This window comes from Octopus bimaculoides, chromosome 13 (assembly GCF_046866305.1).
Source record: "Octopus bimaculoides isolate indiv1 chromosome 13, ASM4686630v1, whole genome shotgun sequence".
Lineage (NCBI taxonomy): Eukaryota > Metazoa > Mollusca > Cephalopoda > Octopoda > Octopodidae > Octopus > Octopus bimaculoides.
The window spans coordinates 62,340,713-62,367,805 of record NC_142940.1 but is presented as its reverse complement, the minus strand read 5'-3'; the positions used below and the strand labels follow the sequence as shown (position 1 = coordinate 62,367,805).

Below are 27,093 nucleotides of genomic sequence, written 5' to 3'. Positions count from 1 at the left end.
TCTTAGTCACAAGGGTCGTTACCTCAGCTCATCACCTTATATAATGACACTGAATATAGTTTACACTCGTAGTTTTGTATGGTGGATTTTCATGTCTCATTTGTATATTCCATCTTGTATGTGTGTGTGAATGTATGTACATGAGTTTGTGTAGGAAAAAAAAACACACTCTAAAAGAAATTTTGAGCAGTCATCGAAGCAGAAGTGGTGTTTAAAATTAGCAGCAGCAACGAAAGGACACAAACGGAAATATATTGGAGTAACGGAGGTTCCTTTTAAGACCAGGTTAGATAATCACTGGTCTACTTTTAGGATCCCGGACAGACACAACGTTACAACATTGGCCAGTTATATATGGCGATTAAATGAGAAGGGAACGCTACACAAATTTAATTTTTAAAACTGCTGGAACGATCTAGACCTCAACGAATGCAGAATGTTAGAACATGGCCGAGAAGGCAATGATCCTAAAAAATGCGCAGGATTCGAAAATCTTGAATTAAAAATGTGAAATTTTTACCCACTGTCCTCATGACACAAAATTAATTTCGGAGACGTAGTTTGCTTCGTTTGAGGGCTGGAGAACGGAAATATATGCAGAACGAAATTCAGCCAGAGCAGGAATCGTACAAGGGGAGACAACTCTTCTTTCCCTCTCTGAAAGAGGAAGAAGAGTTGCCTTAACTTTTGGCTTTATGCACCACCTCACTGATCACGACTTTGTATTACCGCCATCAGTGAAGATTCTATGTGCTCCTGGCCATTATGTCTGATGAGTGATTGATATTGTCCAGTGTAATGGCAGACGCGAAACAAATGATAACTTTCTGACCGGTTAGAACCATAAACAAAGATATACCACTCGGATACATGATATATATATATATATATTACCAGGGCGTCCTGTTTTCAGGGTCAAAATATTTTGTGACTGCACCACTGTCTTGCGCAGTGCCAGTGAATGACAAAATGAGGTATACAAAGTGACAGGGTTCTAAAACCATTTTTGTGACTACACAAGCCTCTTGAAGTTGAAAAAATGGTCAAAACTGACCATTTTTATTGTGCTTGTGTGGTGTCAAGGCGAAAGTTATCTGTTTAATATTTGTTTCATAAGTCTCATGCGGATCAACACTCTGCTAGAAAATTATGGTACAAGTGCATAATTTTCTTTTAATGATTTTATGACAAGCACAATGTAATATGGCTGGCAAAAAATGTTTAATCGTAAATCAACAACCTTCTAAGATACATTTTTTAATATATCTTTAAAGCATATAATACTGTAAAAAGAAGGCTCAGTACATGCAAGAAATATGATTAGATGTTCATTGTTCACTTGCACTTAAGCATGGAAACCCTGCTTAAATACTTGAAATACATTTAACTGCCATTCCAAAGGTCTTCACCTTTAGAGTCTGACGAGATGTCCGCGAGGCTAAGACCTTTGTGGATGCGGCGAAAGCATTGGTCACTCAGTGACTGGGCTTAATTATTTTATATATGTATATATATATGTATATATATATATATATATATATATATATATATATATATATATATATATATATATATATACATTTATATATATGTGTGTGTATGTATATATATGTATGCACATACATATATATATATATATATATATATATATATATATATACATATATATATATATATTTAATTGACTTCATGAGAATTTTATAAACTTTCGAGAGACGAGAGATCTTTAAAAAAAATTTGGAACGCTGGTTCCCGAAGAACATAGAAATCTACAAATGATAACTTAAAAATATTCGGTTGAAATACTCTTTACGATAGAAAAAGTCGGGCAGGCTTCGACTTTTTCTATCCCGAAGGTTTTTCTCAACCCGATATTCATGTTATTATTTATGGCTTAATATTTTCTTCGAGAATCAGTGTTCCCCCCGAAAAAAGGATTATATACACACGCGCGCGCATACATACATAGACACACATACACACACACACGTCTCTTAGTGTTTGTATATGTACATGTACAACGCTATCCACTACAACGCTACCGCTTACGTAACTGTTTATCAAGTTAGTGCTTTAGCGAGTCAGATGATAAAAGCCGTACACTTTATGGCAGTTAAATATTTCCTCTTTGAAAAAAGTGCACCAACACATCATTTGATAATCGCATGGAAATTACTTTCTCTTAGCAATGCGAGAACATAATGGCTATCTGTATGTAGGAAAGAGAGTTTTCTGTTCCACGTTATTTGTCTTCATTCCGGGATCCATGTTACAGATTATCAAACCTAGTGACGTTTTAGAATAGCTTATGTCATTACCACGGAATTTTCTCAAGAGACCTCAACGGGGTTGCCGGTTGCCCTCCTTTTGGTACTCTTTACAAGATACCATCTCTCATCTAGATAGCGAGAAATTCGCCACTTACTCCAAGGCATTCATTTGGAAGAAATACTGCATAGAACATGATCCGATGCTATAACGGGATTGTCAATATAAAACTCCTGAGTCCTACTTCTTTTTGTGAACCGTAGAAAGATAAATGTCAAAATTCACCTTGATGCTATTTGAATTTAAAACGCAAAGGACCGTAACAAATCCTAACCGCGTTTTCAATGATGCTCTTAATAATTTGCTAATTCTGTAAATCATAATTTCGCAAGAAAATCCCTAAATGTCAGCAGGCTGCATAATCTCCGCCTATTTTTTTGTAGCAAATTATGTAACATTTTCAAAATTATCCTCCGAAATTAAGTGTCCCCTTGAGCCAAATACTTCCAAGTGACTTCCTTCCTATAAGATTAAAATACGTAACCACATTATTATACTGCTCGTATATCTGTGATTTTACACTTTCTATAAATCCAGAGATCACGGACTCTATCCCATCCTACCAAACAAACATTCATTCAGTTGATAGTCAAATATTTCCTTACCAAATTAGGAGACCTAATCATTCTGCTAGTGCATGCACGGGTATTGCTTTCACTAATTTTCAAGCTAATTCGGTTCTTCCGTTTAAGGAATTATTTATGTTGTAGAAGAATATAATTTGATATAAGACTTACATAAGTTAAATATTTTCATTTTCACCTTATAAAATTTCTTTTCAGGTAACTTTTGGTTTCCTCTGCTATTAGCTGTTCTGGGGAAGTTCGGTACGACACTATCCTTTGACGGAGTTTATCTGACATCAGCAGAACTGTTTCCAACGGCAGTACGGTAGGTGTAGTACTTCATAATCTCGAGAAGGATTTCCTCGTAGTTACTGTGCTGAACTTCAATAATTCTTTTAGAAAATTATTCCCCAATATATATCTTTATCAAAAAATGTTACATACGCGCTTACACATGCATATCTTTATGCATTTTTCATTCTCTCCCACCAATGAATGGAAACCCGGCAGTCTGACCAAAATATATACAAATGCACTCACAGACATATGCGCTAACACGGGCGGACATCCACGCAATAGCCTCTTCCAGCCTTAATATAAACCCAACGCATATAGTACCACTATACACACTCCATATCTACAAATACTCCAAATAATTTAATCAAAACATGAAACATCCACAAATGAACACATTAGCGACTTTTGGGCATCCGAACCCCACCACCTCCCGCAAGAGCTACACATTTAATACTATTGCATACATTTCAACCCTACAAGAACACCAACCTCTAAACCATGCACACATTTTCAGGAAACTTTTGTAACCTTGCAACACTCCTGAGGCCTATTATTTTTTGGTGTCTAGAGACAACTCTTAACTTAACCCATGCTCAGTTAATTTCATCGTCTTCCTTCACAAACTGGATGTGTCCTATCACTTCTAACAATAGAGAGCAGTTGCTATATTTTCTTCCGTAATGCCAACTGTGAAGAGCGCAGGGTTACACCATCAGGCTGTTATCTAACATCTCGTTAAACTCCTAGTGCGAAACCGATTGGTAAGATCGGTCGTAATGGATATATGATACTGTACACTTCGATTAATATATATATATATATATATATATAGAGAGAGAGAGAGAGAGAAAGAGAGAGAGAGAAAGAGAGAGAGAGAGATAAATAGAGAGAGAGAGAGAGAGATAAATAGAGAGAGAGAGAGAGAGAGAGAGAGAGAGAGAGAGACAGACAGACAGACAGACAGACAGACAGAGGGAGAGAGAGATTGTTATTTATATGGATTAATGCTAAGAATGTATTTTGGCAATATTTTCCTATATATTGATTGTAGTTATGTCATATACAGCTTAGGACGTGAATACGTTCAGAACTGGCCGAATGGTTAGCACGCCGGACGAAATGCTTACCGGTATTTTATCTGTCATTATGTTCTGAGTTCAAATTCTGCCGAGGTCGACTTTACCTTTCATCCTTTCGGGGCCGATAAAATAAGTACCAGTTGAGCATTGGGGTCGTTGTAACCGACTTAACCCCTCTCCCGAAATTACTGGCCTTGTGCTAAAATTTGAAATCAATATTAATGTCAAATATACTCTTATTTTTCTTTTTATATTTCAGCAACGGTGGCATGGGAACTGCTTCATCGTTTGCTCGGTTTGGTGGCATCATTTCACCACTGATTCTTGGGCTCTCTGTATATGGTTCTTGGATACCTCTCAGTGTCTATGGGGTCTTCGGAATTGTCGCTGGATTGCTGATCCTTTTGCTTCCCGAAATGAAAGATGTTTGTTTACTTCAAACACTGGAAGATATGGATAACCTGTAGATTTGGTTTATCGTGGAAAATCTCTTTCAAATAGTTTAACGTAAACAAGAGCGCAGTGCTCTAGCATTCAATATAAAACTTATGTTGTTTTAAATATTTACTAAATATTTATTACACTTATATTATTTCCCTACAATTTTTCAAGTTTGTCGATGATAATCTCATCTGAGTTGAGAAGAATAAAAAGAATGTAAGGAAATAAGAACTCGGATTTTATCAGGATAATGTCATGTAATTCCGAATTCTGAAAATTTACCCCAATCTATGAATTTAATAATCAGATCGTCCACACTGCACAAAAATGAAGAGTACTGATTGGCTAAAATTTTGTATATATATATATATAACATTGAGTGAGATATGGAGATTTTTAGGAATTCTGGTCGTCGACTTTTGGGATATTATAACAAGAAGCCTGGTATAAAAGTGTTTCATGTTTAGCTTTGTTTTACAAAACTAATCTGACAACATTCATGAATACAAGTATGGCAAATTGTTGTCCAGCGAATATAAATGTTTCAACGGTGACCTTGTAATTATTTTCCTTTTTCCAAGTTTCTTTCTGAACTATGATTTCATAGACATCTGGCTGATATTTTGATTTATCTTTCTTTACTCTTTGACCGCCTGTCTTCTTACCCTTCCTTTATTTTCACCAATATCTGAACAGATTTCATCCCCTCCCCCATACTTTATTTCATAAGTCAATCAATATTACGAAGTGCTTACATTATAACAGTCGCGTTCACGATTTTGCACCATTCCTTCTTTTTTCGTTCTTAAACCTTCATCTCTCTTTTTATACTTCCTTCATTTTAACTTTATTTCTTTGAATTTTCTTTTCCTGTCTCCTATAATGAATAAATGCCAGTGTAGAAGGAATTGGTTATCATTTCCAGCATACACAATCCCACTTTTCTTCGTAACTGATTTGTTTCTTTTTCACTATATTTTTTTATCTCACTATATTTCCCAGTTCTACCCTACTCTCTCCACCCGTCCCTCACTCGCCCTTCCTTTCATGCCACATACTCCGGCTGATCCTTCCCGCTTCTTCTTATTCTCCTTTTGGTCTCGACTTTTGGTCTGACTGAACGCGTGTAATATATATATCTATTCAAGTTGTATTTGACGAAAGTCTTTTTTATAAATAACCGCTTCACAACTAGTTTTCCAGTTCGTTTCTGTTTCATATCAACAGATACCTTCTTCGTTTATACTCCGTGTCTAAATGTTCGTATTTTTCAAACCAGTTTTATATCCCCATCCATTGTTTTTGAGGAGCACAAGACAAACTTATACAGTATGTCCTTTTTTAAGACGTTCGAATATCATCTGAAGCAGATCCATAAATATTTCTTACAGTTCTAGTGGTTGTGTGGAAACCTCTTTCATTAGTTCAAGATAGATTTCGTTGGTTCAAGATAAAAGAATAGGTGGATTGTTTTCAGGAGAAGAAACATACGCTTCTTCAGAACATGAATCACTGTAGCATTTAAAGCTTGAGTACTTTCCCGCTGAATGTTGAGATTTAAGAGTCTGTGGAGAGTAGAATCTTACCATAGAACGCACAAATCGTGCTTCCTGCACGGTGATGCATTGTTGGGTTGAAGCAGCAAGGGAAGGCTTTCAATTTTGAATTCATTTTCCAATGCTGTGTCTTTGATTTTATCAGTAATTGTGCTCCTCTTTACTATTGAATAAACCAAAATTGTAAAGTCTTTATTTTAGCTATTTTAAAAATCTTTGTTTTCATGCAGTTGGTTATATATATATATATATATATATATATATATATATATATATATATATATATATATATATATATATATATATATACATACACATAAGTGTCCATTGAATGGAAATTGGTCCAAGTTAATGTGGTGTACGAATGGTGATAACTACAGGTTCCAATACTAGTTATTTTATTGAAACCACTACTAACTCGAAGAAACTCAAGATCTCAACATACAAGCACAGTTTTCGTTAAGTTTACTTGAAATCTAATACCTCGTTTAGCTGAAAATATTCATTCACTCAATTCCTAAAATATTAGCTATGAATTTAAATGGGTCATTTTTACCGAAACTAAAATCTATAGCGGTAATGAGAGATTTTTCAAATTCTGCCTCCGCTTGTGCTTATATATAATGTGTAGGTGTGTGCATGTATACATACATAGGTATATGTGTATATCTTTAATTCATTTTCAGTATTTAATTATCAATTTTAATTTTTAAGTTTATTTTCATTTATATGATTTTTACCTAATTGGCTATATCTGTCTGCCTGTGTGTCTGTTTATCTATTTATCTACCTATCTATCTCAATCTCTCCTCTGTCGGTCTCTCTCTCTCTTTCTCTCTCTCTCTCTCTCTCTCTCTCTCTCTCTCTGTATATATATATATATATATATATATATATATATATATAGAGAGAGAGAGAGAGAGAGAGAGAGAGAGAGAGAAGGAGAGAGAAACTTTTTCACTTCCCGGGTGTTATACTAATACATCTGTTTGTTTTCTACACCACCTGTCTTCGTCTTTTGTTTTTTTTTGTGAATTCTCCCTATATATATATATATATATATATATATATATACATATGTGTGTGTAGACCTATTAACTGCATATGAAAATTAAAAGTATCCCATGTCATTCCAAACCAAGGTACCTGTGTGCAACCAGTTCTTCAGGCATTATAATAGAACCAAGTGAAACCGAGTTTATAGAGCGAGGTACCTTTTGAAAAGTCCCATGACGAGATGCATCTGCACCGAAGGATGCATAACAAGTAGTTGTACAGTATCTCACCTGGCAGGGCCTAATGCCAGATGGATCGGAACGATCGTTGTTCTTAATAAAGAAAATCGTGAATTCCATTTCAGGAGTCAGAATTCAATTCGTCAATATATTTCTCAACATCGGAATACTTCATAAAAATATACGTAAATGTATATATGTAGACACAATATAAAATATAAACATAAATATACTCGCATGACATCGTATGAAATTGTATGTCCGTGTTTGGAATCAATGAGAAAACTATTATACATGCACGGTCAATATTGCATTAATCCAAATTATTAAATGGATGAGAGGGTGGTTCAAAATGATTTTAAGAGGAATCCATAGATAAATCCAGTGGAAGTTCAAATTCTTACGGCCGTTTCATGTACATGTGGTATGAAATGGGTGAACCATTTCCATCCATCTCACTTATTCACATTTCTTTATTCAGAGATTCCTTAGGATGATTTAAAAGAAAAAAAAAAAAATTCTAATATGTTTAAAAATTGGTGCCTGAAATAAAATATTTTAAGATGAGTCCAAAATATAATAAGGGTTGAAGGTTAAAATCATATACAATCTGACCATTTATGGAGAGAAAAATTTGAAAGTTGAGAAATATTTATGTCTATTGAAAATCAAAAAATCTTAAGTAATAGTTTTTCTATCGGTAGGAAGTATGTCAATTGATTCTTTTGTACACAATTTGCATATTCTTGTATGTGTGTGGTATGGAGTAGTTTCAGTGATAATCGACCAATTACGTCTATGCTCTTTGTTTCACATTTTAAAGCTATTAATATAAACGGTTAGTGCAGTTGAACTTTTCGTGTCCTGATTTATAAACGAATGTGTATGTACCCTATATCTAGTTTTAAAACCTATTGTGCTTCCTATATATATTGTTTTTTGTTGGATTCATTAAGGGTCATAACCTTACATTTATACACTACGTTTCTCCTCAAACAAAAACACTTTAATAGACATGAATCCCAGGAACAACAATTACGGGTCTTATTTACAAGTTCCGCCTTTGTATTTTTAATTTCAATATTATTATCCGTATTGTTATATAAGAGTCTCTGTCAATAATATTATGTCTAAGCTTAAACTTATTCGCCGCGATTATAGAACCTAAGTCAGGCGTAGTCGAATGCAATAATTTTAGACTAGACCTATCAAAAATAGGATGATATTTTTGACGTAAGGGGAACTCTTTTCAACAATCTGAAACAATAACTTGGAGAGATTTCTGATTTGAAGGGAAAAGGAGGGGTAAACCATATGACTTCTCATTTTCTTGAGGATTTATTCGTAATCTACCTATTAGCTATTGGGTTCCTTACTATATTATAATTAAAGGGATTACGATATCTTCGACCATTCACAGAAGGGGTACCAATGTTTAATTCTGCTAAATTAAGGAAAATCTGCCCAATTTCTTTTTAAGCAATGCATTCCTTGTATAATGGATCTTCTTACTGAAGCCACCACACACACACACACACACACACACACACACACACACACATATATATATATATATATATATATATATATATATATATATATATACATATATATATAAACACAGGTATTTATAAATATATATACACACACGCGCACACACAAACAAACACACAGAAAGAGATTTTGGAAACTGAATCTGAGAGCTTATCTCGTAACTCGAGTTTCACACCATGGATATTAATGTATACATAGATTTCCATATGTATTCATCTATAAATTTACACAAAGGCGTAGCAGTGGCCGTGTGGTAAGTAGCTTGCTTACTAACCACATGGTTCCGGATTCAGACCCACTGAATGGCACGTTGGGCAAGTGTCTTCAACAATAGCCTCGGACCGACCATGGCCTTGTGAGTGGATTTGGTAGACGGAAACTGAAAGAAGCCCGTCGTATATATGTATATTTATAAATGTCTGTGTGTCTGTGTTTGTCCACTCAACATCGCTTGACAACCGATGTTGGTGCGTTTACGTCCCCGTAACTTAGCAGTTCAGCAAAAAGAGACCGATAGAATAAGTACTAGGCTTACAAAGAATAAGTTCTGGGGTCGATTTGCTCGACTAAAAGGCGGTACTCCAGCATGGCCACAGTCAAATGACTGAAACAAGTAAAAGAGTAAAAGAGTAAAACACACACACACACACATATATATACACATACACACATATATATTTGCGCGCGCGCGTATGTGTATAAATATATACACACGTAACACATATAATATGATATATATGCAAACATATATATATATATATATATATATATATATATATATATATATATATATATATATATATATATATATATATACAATTATGTATATGTGTATATTCATACATGTATGCATGTAAATGAGTGTAGATGCACTCATGAATAGTCCATGCGACGTCCTTCAGACAGAGTTAAGCCTTCAGTCTCAATAATCTGGTGTAACTGATAACAGACTTAAATTAAGCCAAGTCACGTATCTTCTGCTTACCATGAAATTTAATTAGTTTGTTGGAATTATAATATGCATAAATACGCCAGTATATTGTTTCCGATGATAAGTGGCAACGAAATAACATATATACATATATATATATATATATATATATATATATATATATATATATATATATATATATATATATATAAACTTATGATACATGCATGCATACATACATACATACATACATACATACATACAAATATATATATGCATATATATATAGATACACACACTACAGTAATCACATAAATGCGAAACAAGATGGAAAAAATAGTACTCGAATACCAGAGGTAGAGTAATGTGTTTTATTAAAAAGCAGCAAAAATATCACAAAAACTGTTACTCGGAGTTTCGGGTTCCAGTTCGTCGGCATTCTAAACAAAACAGTTTGACGAACGGGAACGTGAAACTCTGAGTAACAGTTTTCGTGCTATTTTTATATTTTTGCTGCTTTTTAATAAAGTGTATATATATATATATATATATATATATATATATATATATACACACTATTGGGTACCTCTCATAGAACTGTCAAGTCGTTGAATATGCCAGTCTTTCAGTAGCTAACCTTGACTCCTGTTCATATACCCACCTACACATATATGGGTACACACACACACACACACACACACACACACACACATATATATATATATGTTTGTATGTATATATGTGTGTGTGTGTGTGTGCATCTTGGGATACATACACAGTTACACGAAATATATATATATCTGTGTGTGTGTATGTATTTATATATGTATTTGTCTATATATATATATATATATATATGTAGGATACACACACACATATGTACATATACATAAATACGACTGCATGCACATGCATAGCCCCTCACATTCACCTACATACAGTCTCGCAATAGACTGAAAAAATACCCCACACGCAAAGTATACATTTTCTGCTGCATACTTGGGCTTAACTGTTCTATGTATATAGGACACCAATAGTGTAACCAAGATAAACAGCCAGTAATATATGCTGAATCAACCATCGACATCATAGTGTTCCATCCTTGAGCACGGCTCCATCAAACAAATTTGCCAAAGAGAGGCATTCTAAAGACCAAGGACGCAGGAGTTCACAACAATGACCGGCGCAAAATTTGGGCGAAACCATTTTCCGCTTTTTAGCGTTGGATTCATCATTCCTGCGTTTGCGGTCTAACTGACAAGGTTGGCACGAGAAAATGTCACGCCATCCACGAAACAGAAAAATTTCATCTTCAGTAGAAACTTACTATCGCGGCAAAGGAAACCATGCTTATACTTTAATTTTCACTAATATATATATATATATATATGCCAGGTTGAGTAAAAAGTAAGCAACATTTTGAAGAATTTGTACCGGAGTTTTGCTGAGTTTTTAATTTTTTAAACATCTTTTTACAATTGTCTGCTAATACAGACATAGACTTGCTCAAATGCATCAATAGATTAACATTGATATTTTTTTCTCTTGTTGCAATCGTCTGAAATGGAACTGTGAAAGCGTGATATTCGAGCAATTTAGCTATTCAACTTCAGAAAAGGAGGTAAATCAGCTAAAACTGCTCGCGATATCAACGAAATATTTGATGAGGAAATGACCAGAGAGTGGTCAGCTTAAAAATGGTTTAAACGATTTCGCAGTGGAGACCTGAGCCTTGAAGATTGTGAGCCTAGTGGACGCCAATCTGTCATCGATGAAGGTTAAATAAAGATTGTCATTGAGAAAATGCAACGTAAAACCACTCGAGAAATGGGAAAAGAACTTCAAGTTAGCCAGAAAATTGCCTGCAACCATTTGCATGCGATCGGAAAATCAAAAAAGCTCGACAAATGCGTACCACACGATTTGAATGAAAATCAGAAAATGCGCAGATATGAAAATTGCTCATCGCTTCTCCGTAACCAGACTGATCCATTTCTCGTCTTGTGTTCGAATTCCGCTGACGTCGACCTTTCCTTTCATCTTTTAGGGACCGATAAAATAAGTACCAGTCGAGCAATGGGGTCGATGTCATCAATTTCTCCCCCCGTCCCGAAACTACTGGTCGTATACCAAGATTTAAAACCAGTATCTGTACATTGTGTCTTGGCTCTGAACTTTTCTCACAAACTCGCACAGGCCTACACACTCACATACACTAATACACGCTAACACATACACACAAAAATCATCATCACCTCCGTCTTCGCGAAGGCCGAGGTATTGTTTTCAGTCGTATTTGTTTGTTTGCTTGATGGTTTGTCCGTGGACAAGATATCTCAAGAATTGCTGGATGGATTCGGATGAAACTTTCAGGGATGTTTGGCTTCGTGACTGGCACGAACTGATTAGATTTGAGGATTGATCCGGTACCGGACAAGGATTCTGGATTATTTTTCCTGTTTTTCTCTTTATTTTCTTTTTTACTTAATTTTTGAGAGCGGTCGGGTTCTTTTTTTAGTATTCTCGTTTGTGAGAGCAGTCAGGTTTATTTCAGATATTCTCATTTTAAAAATCATCTCTGGCTAATCGTTGAGAGGACACTGGTGTTGCCTTGGCGGAGGTTTGCGCTCTCTCAGTGCTCTTGATACTGTTAATATTAGAATAGGGAAGGCGGCGAGCTGGCTGAATCGTTAGCGCGCCGGGCAAAATGCTTAGGGGCATTTCGTCTGTCTTTGTTCTGAGTTCAAGTTCCGCCGAGGTCGGCTCTGCCTTCTATTGTTTCGGAGTCGATAAAATAAACACCAGTCGAGTGTCGGGGTCGATGTAATCACCTTACTTTTTGCGCTGAAATTCATGGCCTTGTGCCAAAATTTGAAATCAATATTAGAATAGGCGGAGAATTACAAAACACATGATTAGTACTTATGTTCTGAGTTCGTTTCACGCTCAAGTCAATGTTGCTATTCATTCTTCCAGAGCTGATGATATTAATCTTCAATAAGGCAGCGAGCTGGCAGAATTTTTAGGACGTCTGCCAAAATGCTTTGCGCCATTTCGTCCATCATTACGTTCTGAGTTCAAATGGCGAATAAAACTTCGCATTCCCCCGTACTTATTTCAAAGTCTGGTACTTATTGTATAGGTCTGTTAGACCAACCTGCTAAGTTACGGAGATACAAACAAGCTAAATACAGTGGTTGAGTGGTGTGTGAGAGGGTGGGAGGGGAAACATACAGACAGACACACTTATAACTCATATATACATACATACATAGATATGTATATATATATATATATGTATGTATATATATATATATATATATATATATATATATATATATATATATATATATATATATATGGGAGAATATACAAAAAATAACAACAGACGAGGACAGGTGGTGTAAATAACAAAAGTATATATTAGTATGACGCTCGGGAATACGGAAAGTCTTTGACGTTTCGAGCTACGCTCTTCAACAGAAAGAATACGGAGACAAGGAGAAAAACACGGAGAAAAAAAATTGAATAGTGTTCAGTCAACGGTCAATCATAATAATGGCCGATCATAACAATGACTGACCGGAAGTTAGAAATTCTTATTTCAGGAGAGCTAAGAAAGGGGGAGATAACAAACGGTGATCGGGAACGAGGGGCTGTGTGTGGGAGGTAGACTGCTGGTGGTCTTGACGTATGTAGTGTGAAAATGGGGGAAGGGAGAAAGGAAGAAAGTAGTTGGTCAGTTGTAGTGTGTGCGTGGTGTGATGCGAGGGTATTGGTGTGGTGTGCGTGGTGTGATGCAAGGGTATTGGTGTGGTGTGATGTGAGGGTGTTGGGAAGTGGGGAAGGCATGGGTGGAGTGTGGGGTAGAGGTAGGGGTATGTGGGTAGGGTGGAGTATGTGGGTAGGGGTGGGTGGTGGGTGTAAGGAATTGGATGGGGTGGAGTGGGAAGGTAGATATATATATATATACGACGGGCTTCCATTCGGATTCTGTCTATCAAATTCCCACCGGTCAACCCGGGGCTATAGTAAAAGGCCCTTGACAAAAGCGTGGTGCAGTGGGACTGAAGCAGAAACTACACGTGCACAAGTTGTCTTAACAACACAGCTACTTACGCTTAATACAAAAAAGTAATATAATATAATGTAATAATATACAATATTATACGATATAGCATAATATATTGTCATTTTATAAATGCAATTTGATATAACGGAATGTACCATGAAACGTAGGTGCGTGCAGGTATGTACTTTGCACGTATGAAAGTGTTAAAAAATTATTTTAGACCTTGTAATGCAAATATATTGTGCTCCTGCCTGCTATGATGAACACATCACTCGGTGGAATTCTACAGTAAGGTTTCACAGCAGCAGGATAACTACGAGCTGTAACATGGAATCAAAGACAACCAATTTAAGAGAATTAAACAAGGAATCTTCTGTTGAGGAAGTGAAAGGTTTGAATATATTCTGTTCATTTCGTTACATTCTCTGTGTTTGAATGTGTTCATATATATATAGTAATATTTATCCTACATTATATCGGCACAGTTCGATGCAATCCCCCCGAAAAAACTGTTATTGCCAGTTAATATCATAAGGCTGTAGTCGGCATAATAAGATACGAACTTTTAAGGTAGTGAGCTGGCAAGATCGTTAGCACGCCGGGCGAAATGTTTAGCGGCATTTCGTCTGTCTTTATGTTCTGAGTTCAAATTCTGCCGAGGTCCACTTTGCCTTTCATCCTTTCGGGGTCGATAAATTAAGTGCCAGTTGCGTACTGGTGTCGATCTAATCGACTGGCCTCCTCCCCCAAAATTTCGGGTCTTGTGCCTAGAGTAGAAAGGAATAAGATACCAGTTTTTATATGCAGATTGAGAAACAATTCCCGTAAACGAACTTAAAGACTATATAAATATATACGCATGTGTGTGTGTAGTAGTAGTAGTAGTAGTAGTAGTAGTAGTAGTAGAATAAGAAATAGGAAATCCTTGGTACAGTATTATATACTAGTGGGACCCGTGGAAATTCCACGGAACGAAAAATATTAAGAGAATAGCTTCCCTCTGTTAAACACTTTGTATTTCTTTCTTTCTTTCTTTCTTTCTATGTCTTCAACAAACTTTTCAGCCATGCAATTCCCTTCCCCGTGTCTTTAACATTTCTCTCTTTCCCTTCACCTCTCACTTCCACTAATTGCATGAGTAACAACATAATGCATCGGCTGGCTATCTGTTCCCTCACTCACTCTCATATTCCCTCCTCTTCTCTCTCACTCTCATATTCCCTCCTCTTCTCTCTCACTCCACCTCCTCTTCCTCTCTAACAATGTAAAGAGTAAATTGTGAACAAAAAGGTAGAAAATTTAGTCTAATAAAAAACCTTTTTCACTATCAATGCGCGCACACACACATTCACACACACACACACATTCACACACACACACACACACATGCACACATATACATATACCCATACAAAAACACATATATAGAGGGACGTACACATACACACATACGCATGCACGCACATGCACCCACACACAAAAACATGGAACCGTATACATATACATACGCAGAGAAACACAAGCACACATTTACATGTACTCATTCGCATATATAGACATACATATACACATAAAGATGTGAGTATATATATATAAAGGCGCAGGAGTGGCTGTGTGGTAAGTAGCTTGCTTACCAACCACTTGGTTGCGGGTTCTGTTCCACTGCGTGAGACCTTGGGCAAGTGTCTTCTACTATATCCTCGGGCCGACTAAAGCCTTGTGAGTGGATTTGGTAGACGGAAACTGAAAGAAGCTCGTCGTATATATATATATATATATATATATATATATATACTCACATATATATGTGAGTAAAAGAATAAAGAATAAAACAAAAGAGATTGGGGTGGGGAGAATTAAGTTGATCAAGAATAAAGAAATGGAATTTTTTGGCGTGGTCATTTTAGTATGAAATGGTTCTATAAAACCCTGTTAAGGACAAACGTACCTGCCAACAAGTCTACTTACCAATTTGGTCATAAACATACACATATATATAGTTTACGCACATAGTGTACATACGTATACATACACAAATACACACATGCTCACACACATGCGCACATACATACATAATACATACATACATACATAAATACATACATACATACATACATACATACATACATACATACATACATACATACATACATACATATGTAAATGTTGAACAATGGGAATGAGTGCTCAACACCGCATTGATGTGTAAAATTTCTTTATTTGTGTATTAAGGCTACCATTGGCTTCAAGTTAAGAAAAATATCTGGATATCTTAATTTTTCAAGGCGATCACACGGAGGACTGGTGTTCATCTCCATTTTGGATGACAACACAAAACATTTTGGGATTTCTCAGAAAAACTAGCATAAAGAAGACGAGAATTCAAGGGGCACTACCTTTGGATGACAGCTTTTGAGTGATTATCTCTCTTGTGTTTGACGTTTGGGAAAAACTCGTGTTGGATGGTAATTTTGTTTGCATGATATCATAGTATTTATTCATTCGTATGTTTGTGTGCTGAGGAAGTCCATGAAGGGGTGGGGCATGGATCTTCTATGTGTAGAGTTCGCATGTCCTAGATACTCAGTGTTCACGTTCAGGGAAAGAAACTGTCCTGGTAGGAGAGGTATACATATTTACACCTCACACATACACACACATACACACATACATATACACATACACACACACACACACACACACACACACACACACACACACACACACACACACACACACACACACATAGACTATTAGGTAAAGTTTTAATAAAGCTCAAACCTCTGAAATTGCATCTTTATTTTCATATCAAAGAAAGTTCATTTATTTGATGTTACCATGGTCTCGGAGGCGCAATGGCCCAGTGGTTAGGGCAGCGGACTCGCGGTCATAGGATCGCGCTTTCGATTCCCAGACCGGGCGTTGTGAGTGTTTATTGAGCGAAAATGCCTAAAGCTCCAAAAGGCTCCGGCAAGGGATGGTGGCGAACCCTGCTGTACTCTTCCACCACAACTTTCTCTCACTCTTACTTCCTGTTTCTGTTGTACCTGTGTTTCAAAGGGTCAGCCTTGTCACACTATGTCACGCTGAATATCCCCGAGAACTACGTTAAGGGTACACGTGTCTGTGGAGTGCTCAGCCACTTGCACGTTAATTTCATGAGCAGGCTGTTCCGTTGATCGGATCAACTGAAACCCTCGTCGTCGTCGCAACCGACGGAGTGCCAACAACAACAACAACCATGGTCTCATCCGACTCCGCCCATGTTATGGGCCTGATCAGCCTTCTTCTTTTCCAGATTAATCAACACTTTCCCAACATGCCCGGAGCTCGGTACAGCCACCGGTTTATCTCGACTGTCAGTTGAGCTTAACCATCCATAGACTTTTTTAAAATTATAAGCTGACTATCGCTTTTGAAAATACCATCAAAGTTGACAATTTTTTAGATGTTACTCTCGACTTAGATGCTAAACTATATTACCCTTTCCATAAATCCAATGAATCACTAATATATATCAACGTCCTATCTAATCACTCAGAAATTACTTTCAATAACAGTCACCGGTGTCTCTATTACAATTTCCAACTTATCAGCAAATGTAGAGATCTTTATAACCAAACCCTCCAGATCAGTGGTTTCCGCGAAAAAATCTCTTATATCCCCAACACTAGACGTAAAATTAAACTCACACTTTTCTGTCTTAATACGGATCCTGGACCCGTCAGACCTATTTCCACGCATCCACACTCCATCAATCTTCAACAAAATACCCCAACGCATCATGTTCACCCACCCCTCCAGTGGTATAATGACCCTCGAAGATCAAGCCTCTCCGTGTATACCCACCACTCTACCCCTGTGTTCTAAGCCCTCCAAGAGCAGGAAGCGAAAGTTGTCATGGTTCGCGCCACCTTTCTCCCTTTAAATTAAATCCCTGCCTAAACTTTTCTTTAAAACTCTAAACTCCAGTTTCTCACCACGAAATGAATATCACCTATTTTCAATAAATTCTCTATTATAATCTCCAACTTATAAATCTTCCTAGTAGTAGCCATTACTCTCTCGGCTGGAGTTTGTTGCTGAACTAAAAGTGAAAATAGTAAAATACGAAGAAATGTAGAAGTGAAAATAAAGAATTAAATGAAGTACTTCAAATAAAAAATCTCCACTTTAATATTACTTACCGGCAAATAAGGGGAAAGCTGGCAGAATAATTAGCACGATGGGCAAATTGCTTAGCGACATTTAGCCCGTCTTTACGTTCTGAGTTCAAATTCCGCCAAGGAGAAGTTAAAATAAGCACCAGTTGAGGTTCGGAATCGATGTAATCGAATTTCCATCTCTCCTGAGTTGCTGGCCTTGTGCCAAAATTTGAAGCCAATATCACTTACTGGCATACTCTGGCGCTCACTCTTGTAGAACAATTTTCTGCCATTACGATAATACGCCATGTACATGACACCCAATTGGAAACAATGTTTTTTACATGATATAAATGTCAAAAACTTCCTTCTTTATTGAAAATTTGTCATGTTTTTCACTAAATCCTCAATGTCATTGCGCGTTTTACTTCATATTGTCATAATTCATTGAAGGTGCTACTGTTCAGAAACAGAAAAACCACGAGAAAAACCACTTCGACTCAGTCGTATTACGTACATCATTGACATCTATTTGAGTAAACTTTTCGTTTCATTCTCTTGAGAATGATCGACATATGTTTCAGAAACCAGTTATACCGAATTATAATCATTCAGAAGCACATTTTATTTATTAAAAAAATAATGATTTATCATAAATTAATTCTGGAAATATATTTTGTTTGATTTACAGTTTTAGATTCGTCAATATCAGAAATTACGGAGGAAATATTGAAGACATGTGGCGGATATGGTTTATTCCAAAGGACACTCAATACTTTTATTTTCATTTTTGTAATGTTTCATGGTCTTTCACTTTTAACGATGGTGTTTATAAGAGAGAGAGTTCCGTTTGCTTGTTATCCTTCAAATTTCAATGAATCTTTGATTCCACCAAATATCACCTTAGATGAATTCTTAAACAAAGCAGCTGTTGAAGATGAGAGATGCTCTGTGTATAACCTGGATACTAAAGAAGGGTTTTATATCCTTCCCACCAGTAATTCTACAAAGGAACCGTGTAATAATGGTCGAAAGTTCTACTCTGACGATCTGTCATCTATTGTCTCTGAGGTAAGGAGTTGGAACTTGTTTTTTGTGTTTTTAATCTTTGTGCCTTGGTATATACGTATTGTAATAATGTTATAATAATAGAAATTTCAATAAATATGGTAGATAATTTTTTCCTGATTATAGTGATCAATTGTTTGTGTTCACATAAGCTCTCTCCCTCCATCAAATCGACATTACCTGTACAGGTACACGACGTGCCACAAAACTGTTTATATATATATATATATATATATATATACACACATATTGTATATATCTATATATATATAAATATATACATGTGTATGTACGTACGTATGTATGTATGTATGTATGTATATATGTATGTATGTGTGTGTGCATGTGTGTGTGTGTGTGTGTGTGTGCGTGTGTGTGTGTGCGTGTGTGTGTGTGTGTGTGTGTGTGTGTGTGTGTGTGTGTGTGTGTGTGTGTGTACAGTCTTTTTCTGCTCGAATTCCAGGGGTGAGGGATAATTTAGTTTGTTTAGCATTTATAACTGTTATAACATCTGTATGTCTGTGCTTAGCCAATAACTATGTTTAAAATATTCTTCTATTTTCCTATAGTTTGATTTAGCTTGTGAAAATGAATGGCTGAAAAACCTTGCGGTGTCTGTAATGTTTGCAGGTTTTCTTCTTGGAAATCTATTATTTGGAATAATTTCAGACAAGTAAGTGCAAAATGTTTATTTTCTCTAAGAATGCTATTTATAAGAAAATGGGATTCATATAAATGCATAAATCGTTTAATGTACAGGAACAGGAATAATGAATACCTAACAAATTAACTCTTGCAAAGTTGCTATAAAGAAATGGTATAAAGTCACACATGAATTATTTTGTGACGGTCGTCGAGTAATAAATACATTGAGAAAACTCCAACCAGGTGTACAATGTGATCGTCTGCACAATGATAGATACCTGGTTTGTGAACTTTTAAGCAGATTGTAAGTTAGTTTGTGGGTCAGTGTGATGTCCAATAGCTGTAATTATATCTATAACTAATATAACATTGATTTTGACCAGTTATGCAGCTCGCTCATGGATTGCAACGCATTTTTCTGCGCGAATCAATTTGTCTCCTCTCCGGCGATTCGTGTCGGCTGCCGCAGTTGATGCTCTCCCTGTGTTGTTTGTCTTCAATAATGATTTGTTCTTTAAACTTCGTCATCCTGGCCGATGGGGTCATCTCCAGAGATAACCTGTGGCCTTCGGTACCTGTCGGAAAATTACGCTCTTCCTCTTCCTTCGTCAAAAAACTCAATGACATCACGTTTCTGCTCAGAACCCATTATTTACCTCCAATGAAAAAGAACGGGAAGAAGAGTTACGCTATGACCTTTGTCATTTGATAATAAAAGACGACATCTATTCTTGCATTACCTTCGATATAGCCTTCGTATATATGTATTATGTTAATGAAGGCATATGGGTTAGCAGTTAGGGTGTTCGGCGCACTGTCGTATGGTTGTGAGTTCGATTCTCAGCAGCGCGTTGTGTCCTTGAGCAAGACTCTTTAGTTCGCGTTGCTCCAGTCCCCTCAGCTACCAAAAATGAGTTGTACCTGTAATTCAAAGGGCCAGCTTTGACACATTCTGCGTCATGCTGGATCTCCCTGAGAACTACATTAAGGGTACGCGTATCTGTGGAGTGCCCATGTATTGTGGAGGTTTGATAAGAAAAAAAGAGAGAGAGAGAGAAAGAGAGATAGGTGGGGTGAGAGAAACGGTCAAGCGTGAGAGAAAGAAAACAATCCCAGAGTGCAATAGCTTCACATGTGGGAAATGAAATCTCTAATAGGCACTGAAATTTATTTAAAGAATATTAACATTCACAAAGATTGAATAATCATGACTAAATGGTTTTATTTTTGACAGATTCGGTCGATTTAAAGCGTTCTGTGTCGCAGATATACTTTGCATCGTTAGTGGTTTTGCCAAAATATATTCACCAAATTATATTGTCTTCGTCGTTATATACTTTTTCGAAGGCTTTGGGCATGCTGGCACGTATGTAGTTGCATACACTATGGGTAAGTATTTTAAAATTCTATAGACACAAAGTTTTGATTTTAAGAGTTACATGCTAGATTCTATTTCGTTTTTGCATTTGGCTTGCAAGATTTTTTATGTGAATTTGTGTGTTGAAGCATATTTTGTTGTGTCATGGGGGAGACATTCTGTTGTAATGTCTTACTAATTAACACACTCACCTGTAGCGTGGTAATTCTATGGAGTATGTGTTGTGTATGTCCACTGTATTAAGAGCATTTTTTCTGGTAATATATATAATATTGTATAATATGATATGTCACATCTTATCAAGAAATATTAACATGATATTTTTTTTATTACAGCGATCGAATATGTCTCTCAAAATTACAGAATGAGTTTGAACTTCACTATGCATACATTCTTCGCTATCGGAGAAACACTTCTCGCTGGTGTCGCATATCTACTTCGTAAATGGCAGCATTTATTGTATGCTGCAACTATTCCGCATATTCTGGTTCTCATTATAGCTTTGAAGTAGGTATATCTTCGCAGGTTTTAACGATAATCTGAATAGATATTAAAGTTGTCAATTTACTCACACTTTATCGTATGTGTGTGTGTGTGTGTGTGTATGTGTGTGTGTTTGTGCGTGTTTGTGTGTGTGTTTGTGCGTGTGTATATATATATTAATGTATATGTATATATATGTATGTATACGTATATATAAGTATGTATATGTATATATGTATGTATATATATATATATGTATATATATATATGTATATATATATATATGTATATATATATATATACGTATATATATATATATATGTATGTATGTATGTATGTATGTATGTAAATATATATGTGTATATATATATATATATATATATATATATATATATATATATATATATATATATATATATAATATAAATAATATATAAATATATATGCATATATACATACATATATGTACATACCTACGTATATATGTATATAGGTACGCGTATATGGGTACAGGACATCATAAAACGTAAACAACATGAAATACAAAAAAAAATGAAGTTGGGTACGCAAAGAACGAGAGAAACAAGTGGAAAACAAACAAGTAACATTAAAAACGACCCTTCATCAGTTGTCGGGTGTCCTTCTAGTCCTTGGTTCGAGCAATGAGTCTCATTCCATATACTATTTTGTGTGTGGCTTCCGTAATCTGTTTGAGTATCATGATTGTTCTTATATGTCGATAATATCTCAACATCTGTCTTATTGACCGAGCCGCCATGTTCTCTATGAGCATGTTGGTAGAACATTGACAAGCTTTTCTCCTCCTTAAGCTCCTGCCAGTGTTCACTTATTCGCTCACCTACGCGACGTGCTGTCTCTTCAATATATGTCGTTGTCCTTTTTCTGCACCAGAAATATTACTTACTTTCAAATCTCCACTTGTAAAACTTCATTATCATACTGTCTGTTAACGATTTTATTTGGCAGGTATCATCCTGAATCTCCAAGATGGCTTCTTAATAAAGGGAGATTTACAGAAGCTGAAAAGTCATTTAAGAGGCTAGCAAGAATAAATAGGAAGAACCCTGAGAATGCAGTAAATCTTATTCGGAAACTTCAAAGGGAAGCAGAAATTAAATTCAAATTCGAAGGCGAAGCAGTCGAAAGTACGAATCTTGGAAATGAACAAAGAACTCAACAAAAGATCTACACAGCAATGGATTTATTAAAAAGGCCTCGAAGGGCCATGATTTCCATAAATATTTGGTTTAATTGGTATATATCTTATCGTGTCCAATGTTAGATATGCAAATAGTAAATGTTTATCACATTATTCTATATTAACATTTATGGTAATATTTTAGATGATATATATATATATGCATGCATATATGTATATGTATGTATGTATATATGTGTGTGTGTGTGTGTGCATGTGTGTATTTATATGTATATATAATAATAAGATAGAGAATAGAGAGGTAATTAATGAATTATAATTTATTAATTAAAAAATTGACAAACATCCCTTACAGACGTTTCAATTCTGGCTGTCACAAAATTAATTAATTAAATTTAAAATTATTTGAAAGTCGAATCTCTTCAGAGGTAAATAAAGGTGTACAAAGTAGGTGTTCAATTTCCTCATGTTGAGTAAACGGCTGCAAACTGTTAACTGATAAAAGATTTATACATTAAGAACATAGTATACAAATGGCAGAGCCCTTAAAAGGGGAGTTAAGCTGTGTATAATGGAATTGTAAAACAATATATTCATCTGGAGTGTTAAGTATAATAAAGCTCAAGTAGATATGATTGGTAAACCTGTCATATTGTGCTATTATATCTATTCTTATTAAATCAATAGAAACATAGTATGTAGAATTTAATTCAAAAATGTATAGTTGCTAATGTATAGTTAAGGTGGAAGACATTCAGGCAATAAATTACTTATTAAAGATATCAAAATAGTTCAAAGACCTATAAGAACATTTACTCAATGTTAGGGTACATAAAAATTATAAATAAAAAGGAATAAATTAAAATTAAATATCAAAATAGAGTAACGAGTGAAAATAGAGAAAAATAAAAATAATGAATAAATAATTATAGGTTATTACCTTTCATCCCTTAAAAATTCATTATTGAGCAAGGTTAAAGAGCTATTGGGTAAAATTTAATTTAAAGATTTCAGATATGCTGCGTTCGTATAGTGAAATACCGGAAGTAAATATGTCAAGTTGCTAAGGTAAGGAGATATGGTATTTAACTTAAATAAATAGATACAAAAATAGGAATTAAAGGGAATAAAAATATGCTAATAAAAATGATAACAAGGGCTTAAATATGGGTCAATTCAAGAAGTTAAATTACAATTAATTAATAAGAACTCAAATAGTAAAATATATAAATAGTTAAATATAAAGCTCTGAAAATCGGAAGTAGGTATTCATAAAGAGGTGAATGGCTGAAGAAAATCTAAGAATAATTTAATTTAGGGAAATACCAAAGCGAAAACAGGCAGAACTAAATAATTGTTATTTACAGTGAGTTAGGGAATAACTACAGGTTTGGTTCATCTAGTACAATTAATTCAATTTAGAGGAGAAAAGCTTACGAAAAACATGGAACAAATTAAATTAGAGACATGCACAAATTACGAAACAGTGAATGTAAATATTCATGTGAATAGATAAAAAAAACTTGAGAATTATTATGCACGTGAGATAGACGTGCGTTTAAAGAGAGTGAGGGGGATAGATGGGAATTATAAAAGTTATTGTTTTGCTTACTACGCGGTAAGTAAAAATACTGTAATTATATTATGTATATGTAAGTTGAGAAATGACCAAATATAAAAACAAAATGTCGGGGGAAGTAAGTAATAATAAATTGATAGTAAATTTAACAGAGCAAATAAATAAATTGGGCTAGATAGAAAATGTGTACCATATATTCTTAGAGAGGTGTGCAATGTTTGAAGTAAAAAATATTATATTTAATAATAACTTAAATAATGAGCTGACTGGATTTATAAGTAAAATATTAAAATATTCTAACAAAATAGGAAGAAAGAAGGAAAGAATAAAATAGTCAATCAATAAAAATACTTGAAGAACAGAGAGGATATTGTTTAGTTTAATGGTAGGTATAAGAAAAAAACCGTAATCATTGTTTAAATATATATAAGTGAAGACAGGACCAAATATTGTTTAAATGGTGAAGTGAATTAAACAAATAATGGAAAAGTTAGCTGTAATAATTTAGTTATGAATAGACAAATCCACATTGTAATTAATAAATATAATAATGGAGCATTAAAGTTAAAGCATTATGAGATAGGTGCAAGATATACAATAAACATAGTATGTGTACAAAATAGATATTTAGTTTATAATAATACACACACATACACACACAAACACATATATATATATAGTTGAAATTTACAGAAAAAGAAAAGACGAATACAGATGTATAAACAACAAACAGGTGTATTAGTTTGACGCTCGGGAAAGTGAGAACGTCTTTTGCGTTTCGAGCTTACGCTCTTTAACAGGAAGGAACACGAAGAAATACAAAGAGAATTAAAAAAACTTTTGAAGTTAGCGATCAATAGCCGGCTGGAAGATATGTCTTTCTGGGCTATAAACGCCAGTAGCATTGTTCTGTGAAGGACGCCACACTTGGTTGGCAATTATATGTATGTATATATATATATATATATGTGTGTGTGTGTGTGTGTGTGTGTGTGTGTGTGTGTGTGTGTGTGTGTGTGTGTGTGTGTGCATGCGACGGGCTTCTTTCAGTATTTGTCTAACGTTTGAGCTCATATCTTGAATAATTTGAGCAATCAGTTAATGCCGTTTTACCAAGTTATATTTCAGTCTTACTATTTTTGTTACAGGTTTGTCAACAGTATGCTTTACTACGGAATGATACTAAATTCCGTGGATATGTCTGGCAATCGTTATATGAACTTCTTCACAATGGCACTAATAGGAATTCCAGCGAACTGTCTTGGGTGTATAACCTTTAAATGGTTTGGGCATCGTAAACCGCTTTGTTGTTTAATGGTATTTGGTGGAATTAACTGTATTATTTCAAACTTTGTATCAGCAGGTAATATTTTTTACATCAAATATTATTATCCATTCATTGTTAAATAGATAAATGTGAAACATACAAATGAATGACATGCGCTAAAATAATTTTGTTTCGTCGTTTTTTTTTTTTTAATTTTGAATGCAACTCTGTATCGACGACCCACTTAGTGACATGAACATTTATGTTAAATTATCAGAATAAATAACCCTTTATACTATAGGCCCAAGGTCTGAAATTTTGGAGAGGGAGCTAGTTGAGTTCATCTTTCATAAGAAGATTACATAAAATTATCAGAATTAAAAGTAGATGTCCTCTTAAACGCTCATTATTAACTTTCTTGTTATAAACTTCATGTCTGAAAACACATTAATACACTACTCGTATATGTCATGATACTCTATTTTTCAAACCCAAAGATCATAGACCGTAACATGTCTTCACAAAATGCTATTAATTAGTTCGGTTGCCAAATGATTCCCCAAACAACCGAGAAGACCTAATTATTCTTTTAGAATTTAAATGACAAGAGCTACCTGTTTCGAGAAGCAGATCGCATGGGACATTACTAATCATCAGGTGAACCGCTCTATTGAAAATAAATTTTTCCTTTGGTGAGTCTTTCTAAGAGTCCCACGGGCCGTAGTTTACTCATAACTATGCTAGAGAATGTAGATTTCACGGACATTGCTTCTACTGGTCTTGAAGCTAATTCGCCTGCGGTTATTGAATAATTTATCTCGTAGAGGAACGTGACATATTTATAAAACTTAAATGTTCACATTTTCACTGTAAACAATTTTTCAGGTAACTTTTGGTTTCCTCTGATATTAGCCGTTATTGGGAGGCTGGCTTTGACGGCATCATTTAACGGCATTTATCTGACATCAGCAGAACTGTTTCCGACTGTAACACGGTAGGTGTAGTATTTCACAGTCTCGGAAAGGATTTCGCACTTATTACGATGTGATGCACGAGAATAACTCTGATATTGAAATGTGTCCAATATAATTGCGTTTAAAATAACCTTACACACGCACATACACCTCTCTCTTTCTCTTTCAATATGTGTGTGTGTGTGTGTGTGTGTGTGTGTGTGTGTGTGTGTGTGTATTAATGCCAATTAATTTGTATTTTGGTAATATTTATTTTCGTCTATTTATTTATTATGATTCCTATTTGTATAAGTTCTTGAAAACCTGCAGTATATC

At 35.0% G+C, this 27,093-nt stretch overlaps 2 protein-coding genes across 7 annotated transcripts in view; both read left to right on the top strand.

Annotated features, from left to right (window-relative positions):
- The window catches only part of LOC106880859 (organic cation transporter protein), a 42,913-nt gene extending 23,699 nt beyond the window's left edge, over nt 1-19,214 (top strand). For 5 of the 6 annotated variants that reach the window (XR_016244071.1, XR_016244070.1, XM_089361935.1 and 2 more), the window contains 2 exons: nt 3,111-3,219; nt 4,530-5,663. Coding sequence is in view for 4 of the 6 variants with exons in the window: in XM_089361935.1 (XP_089218061.1) it covers nt 3,111-3,219; nt 4,530-4,737 (317 nt within the window). In the remaining 2 variants the exon portion in view is untranslated. Of the gene's footprint in view, nt 1-3,110; nt 3,220-4,529; nt 5,664-18,895 lie in introns of those variants that run through there. The other variant, XM_089361934.1, reaches the window with a different exon arrangement.
- A 2,088-nt stretch (nt 19,215-21,302) lies between these two features.
- Nucleotides 21,303-27,093, top strand: part of LOC106880861 (organic cation transporter protein) — a 6,445-nt gene continuing 654 nt past the window's right edge. Inside the window, exons 1-5 of the mRNA XM_014931009.3 lie at nt 21,303-21,306; nt 21,631-21,802; nt 22,766-23,053; nt 25,686-25,900; nt 26,690-26,798. Coding sequence (XP_014786495.3) covers nt 21,303-21,306; nt 21,631-21,802; nt 22,766-23,053; nt 25,686-25,900; nt 26,690-26,798 — 788 coding nt within the window. The remainder of the gene's footprint in view (nt 21,307-21,630; nt 21,803-22,765; nt 23,054-25,685; nt 25,901-26,689; nt 26,799-27,093) is intronic.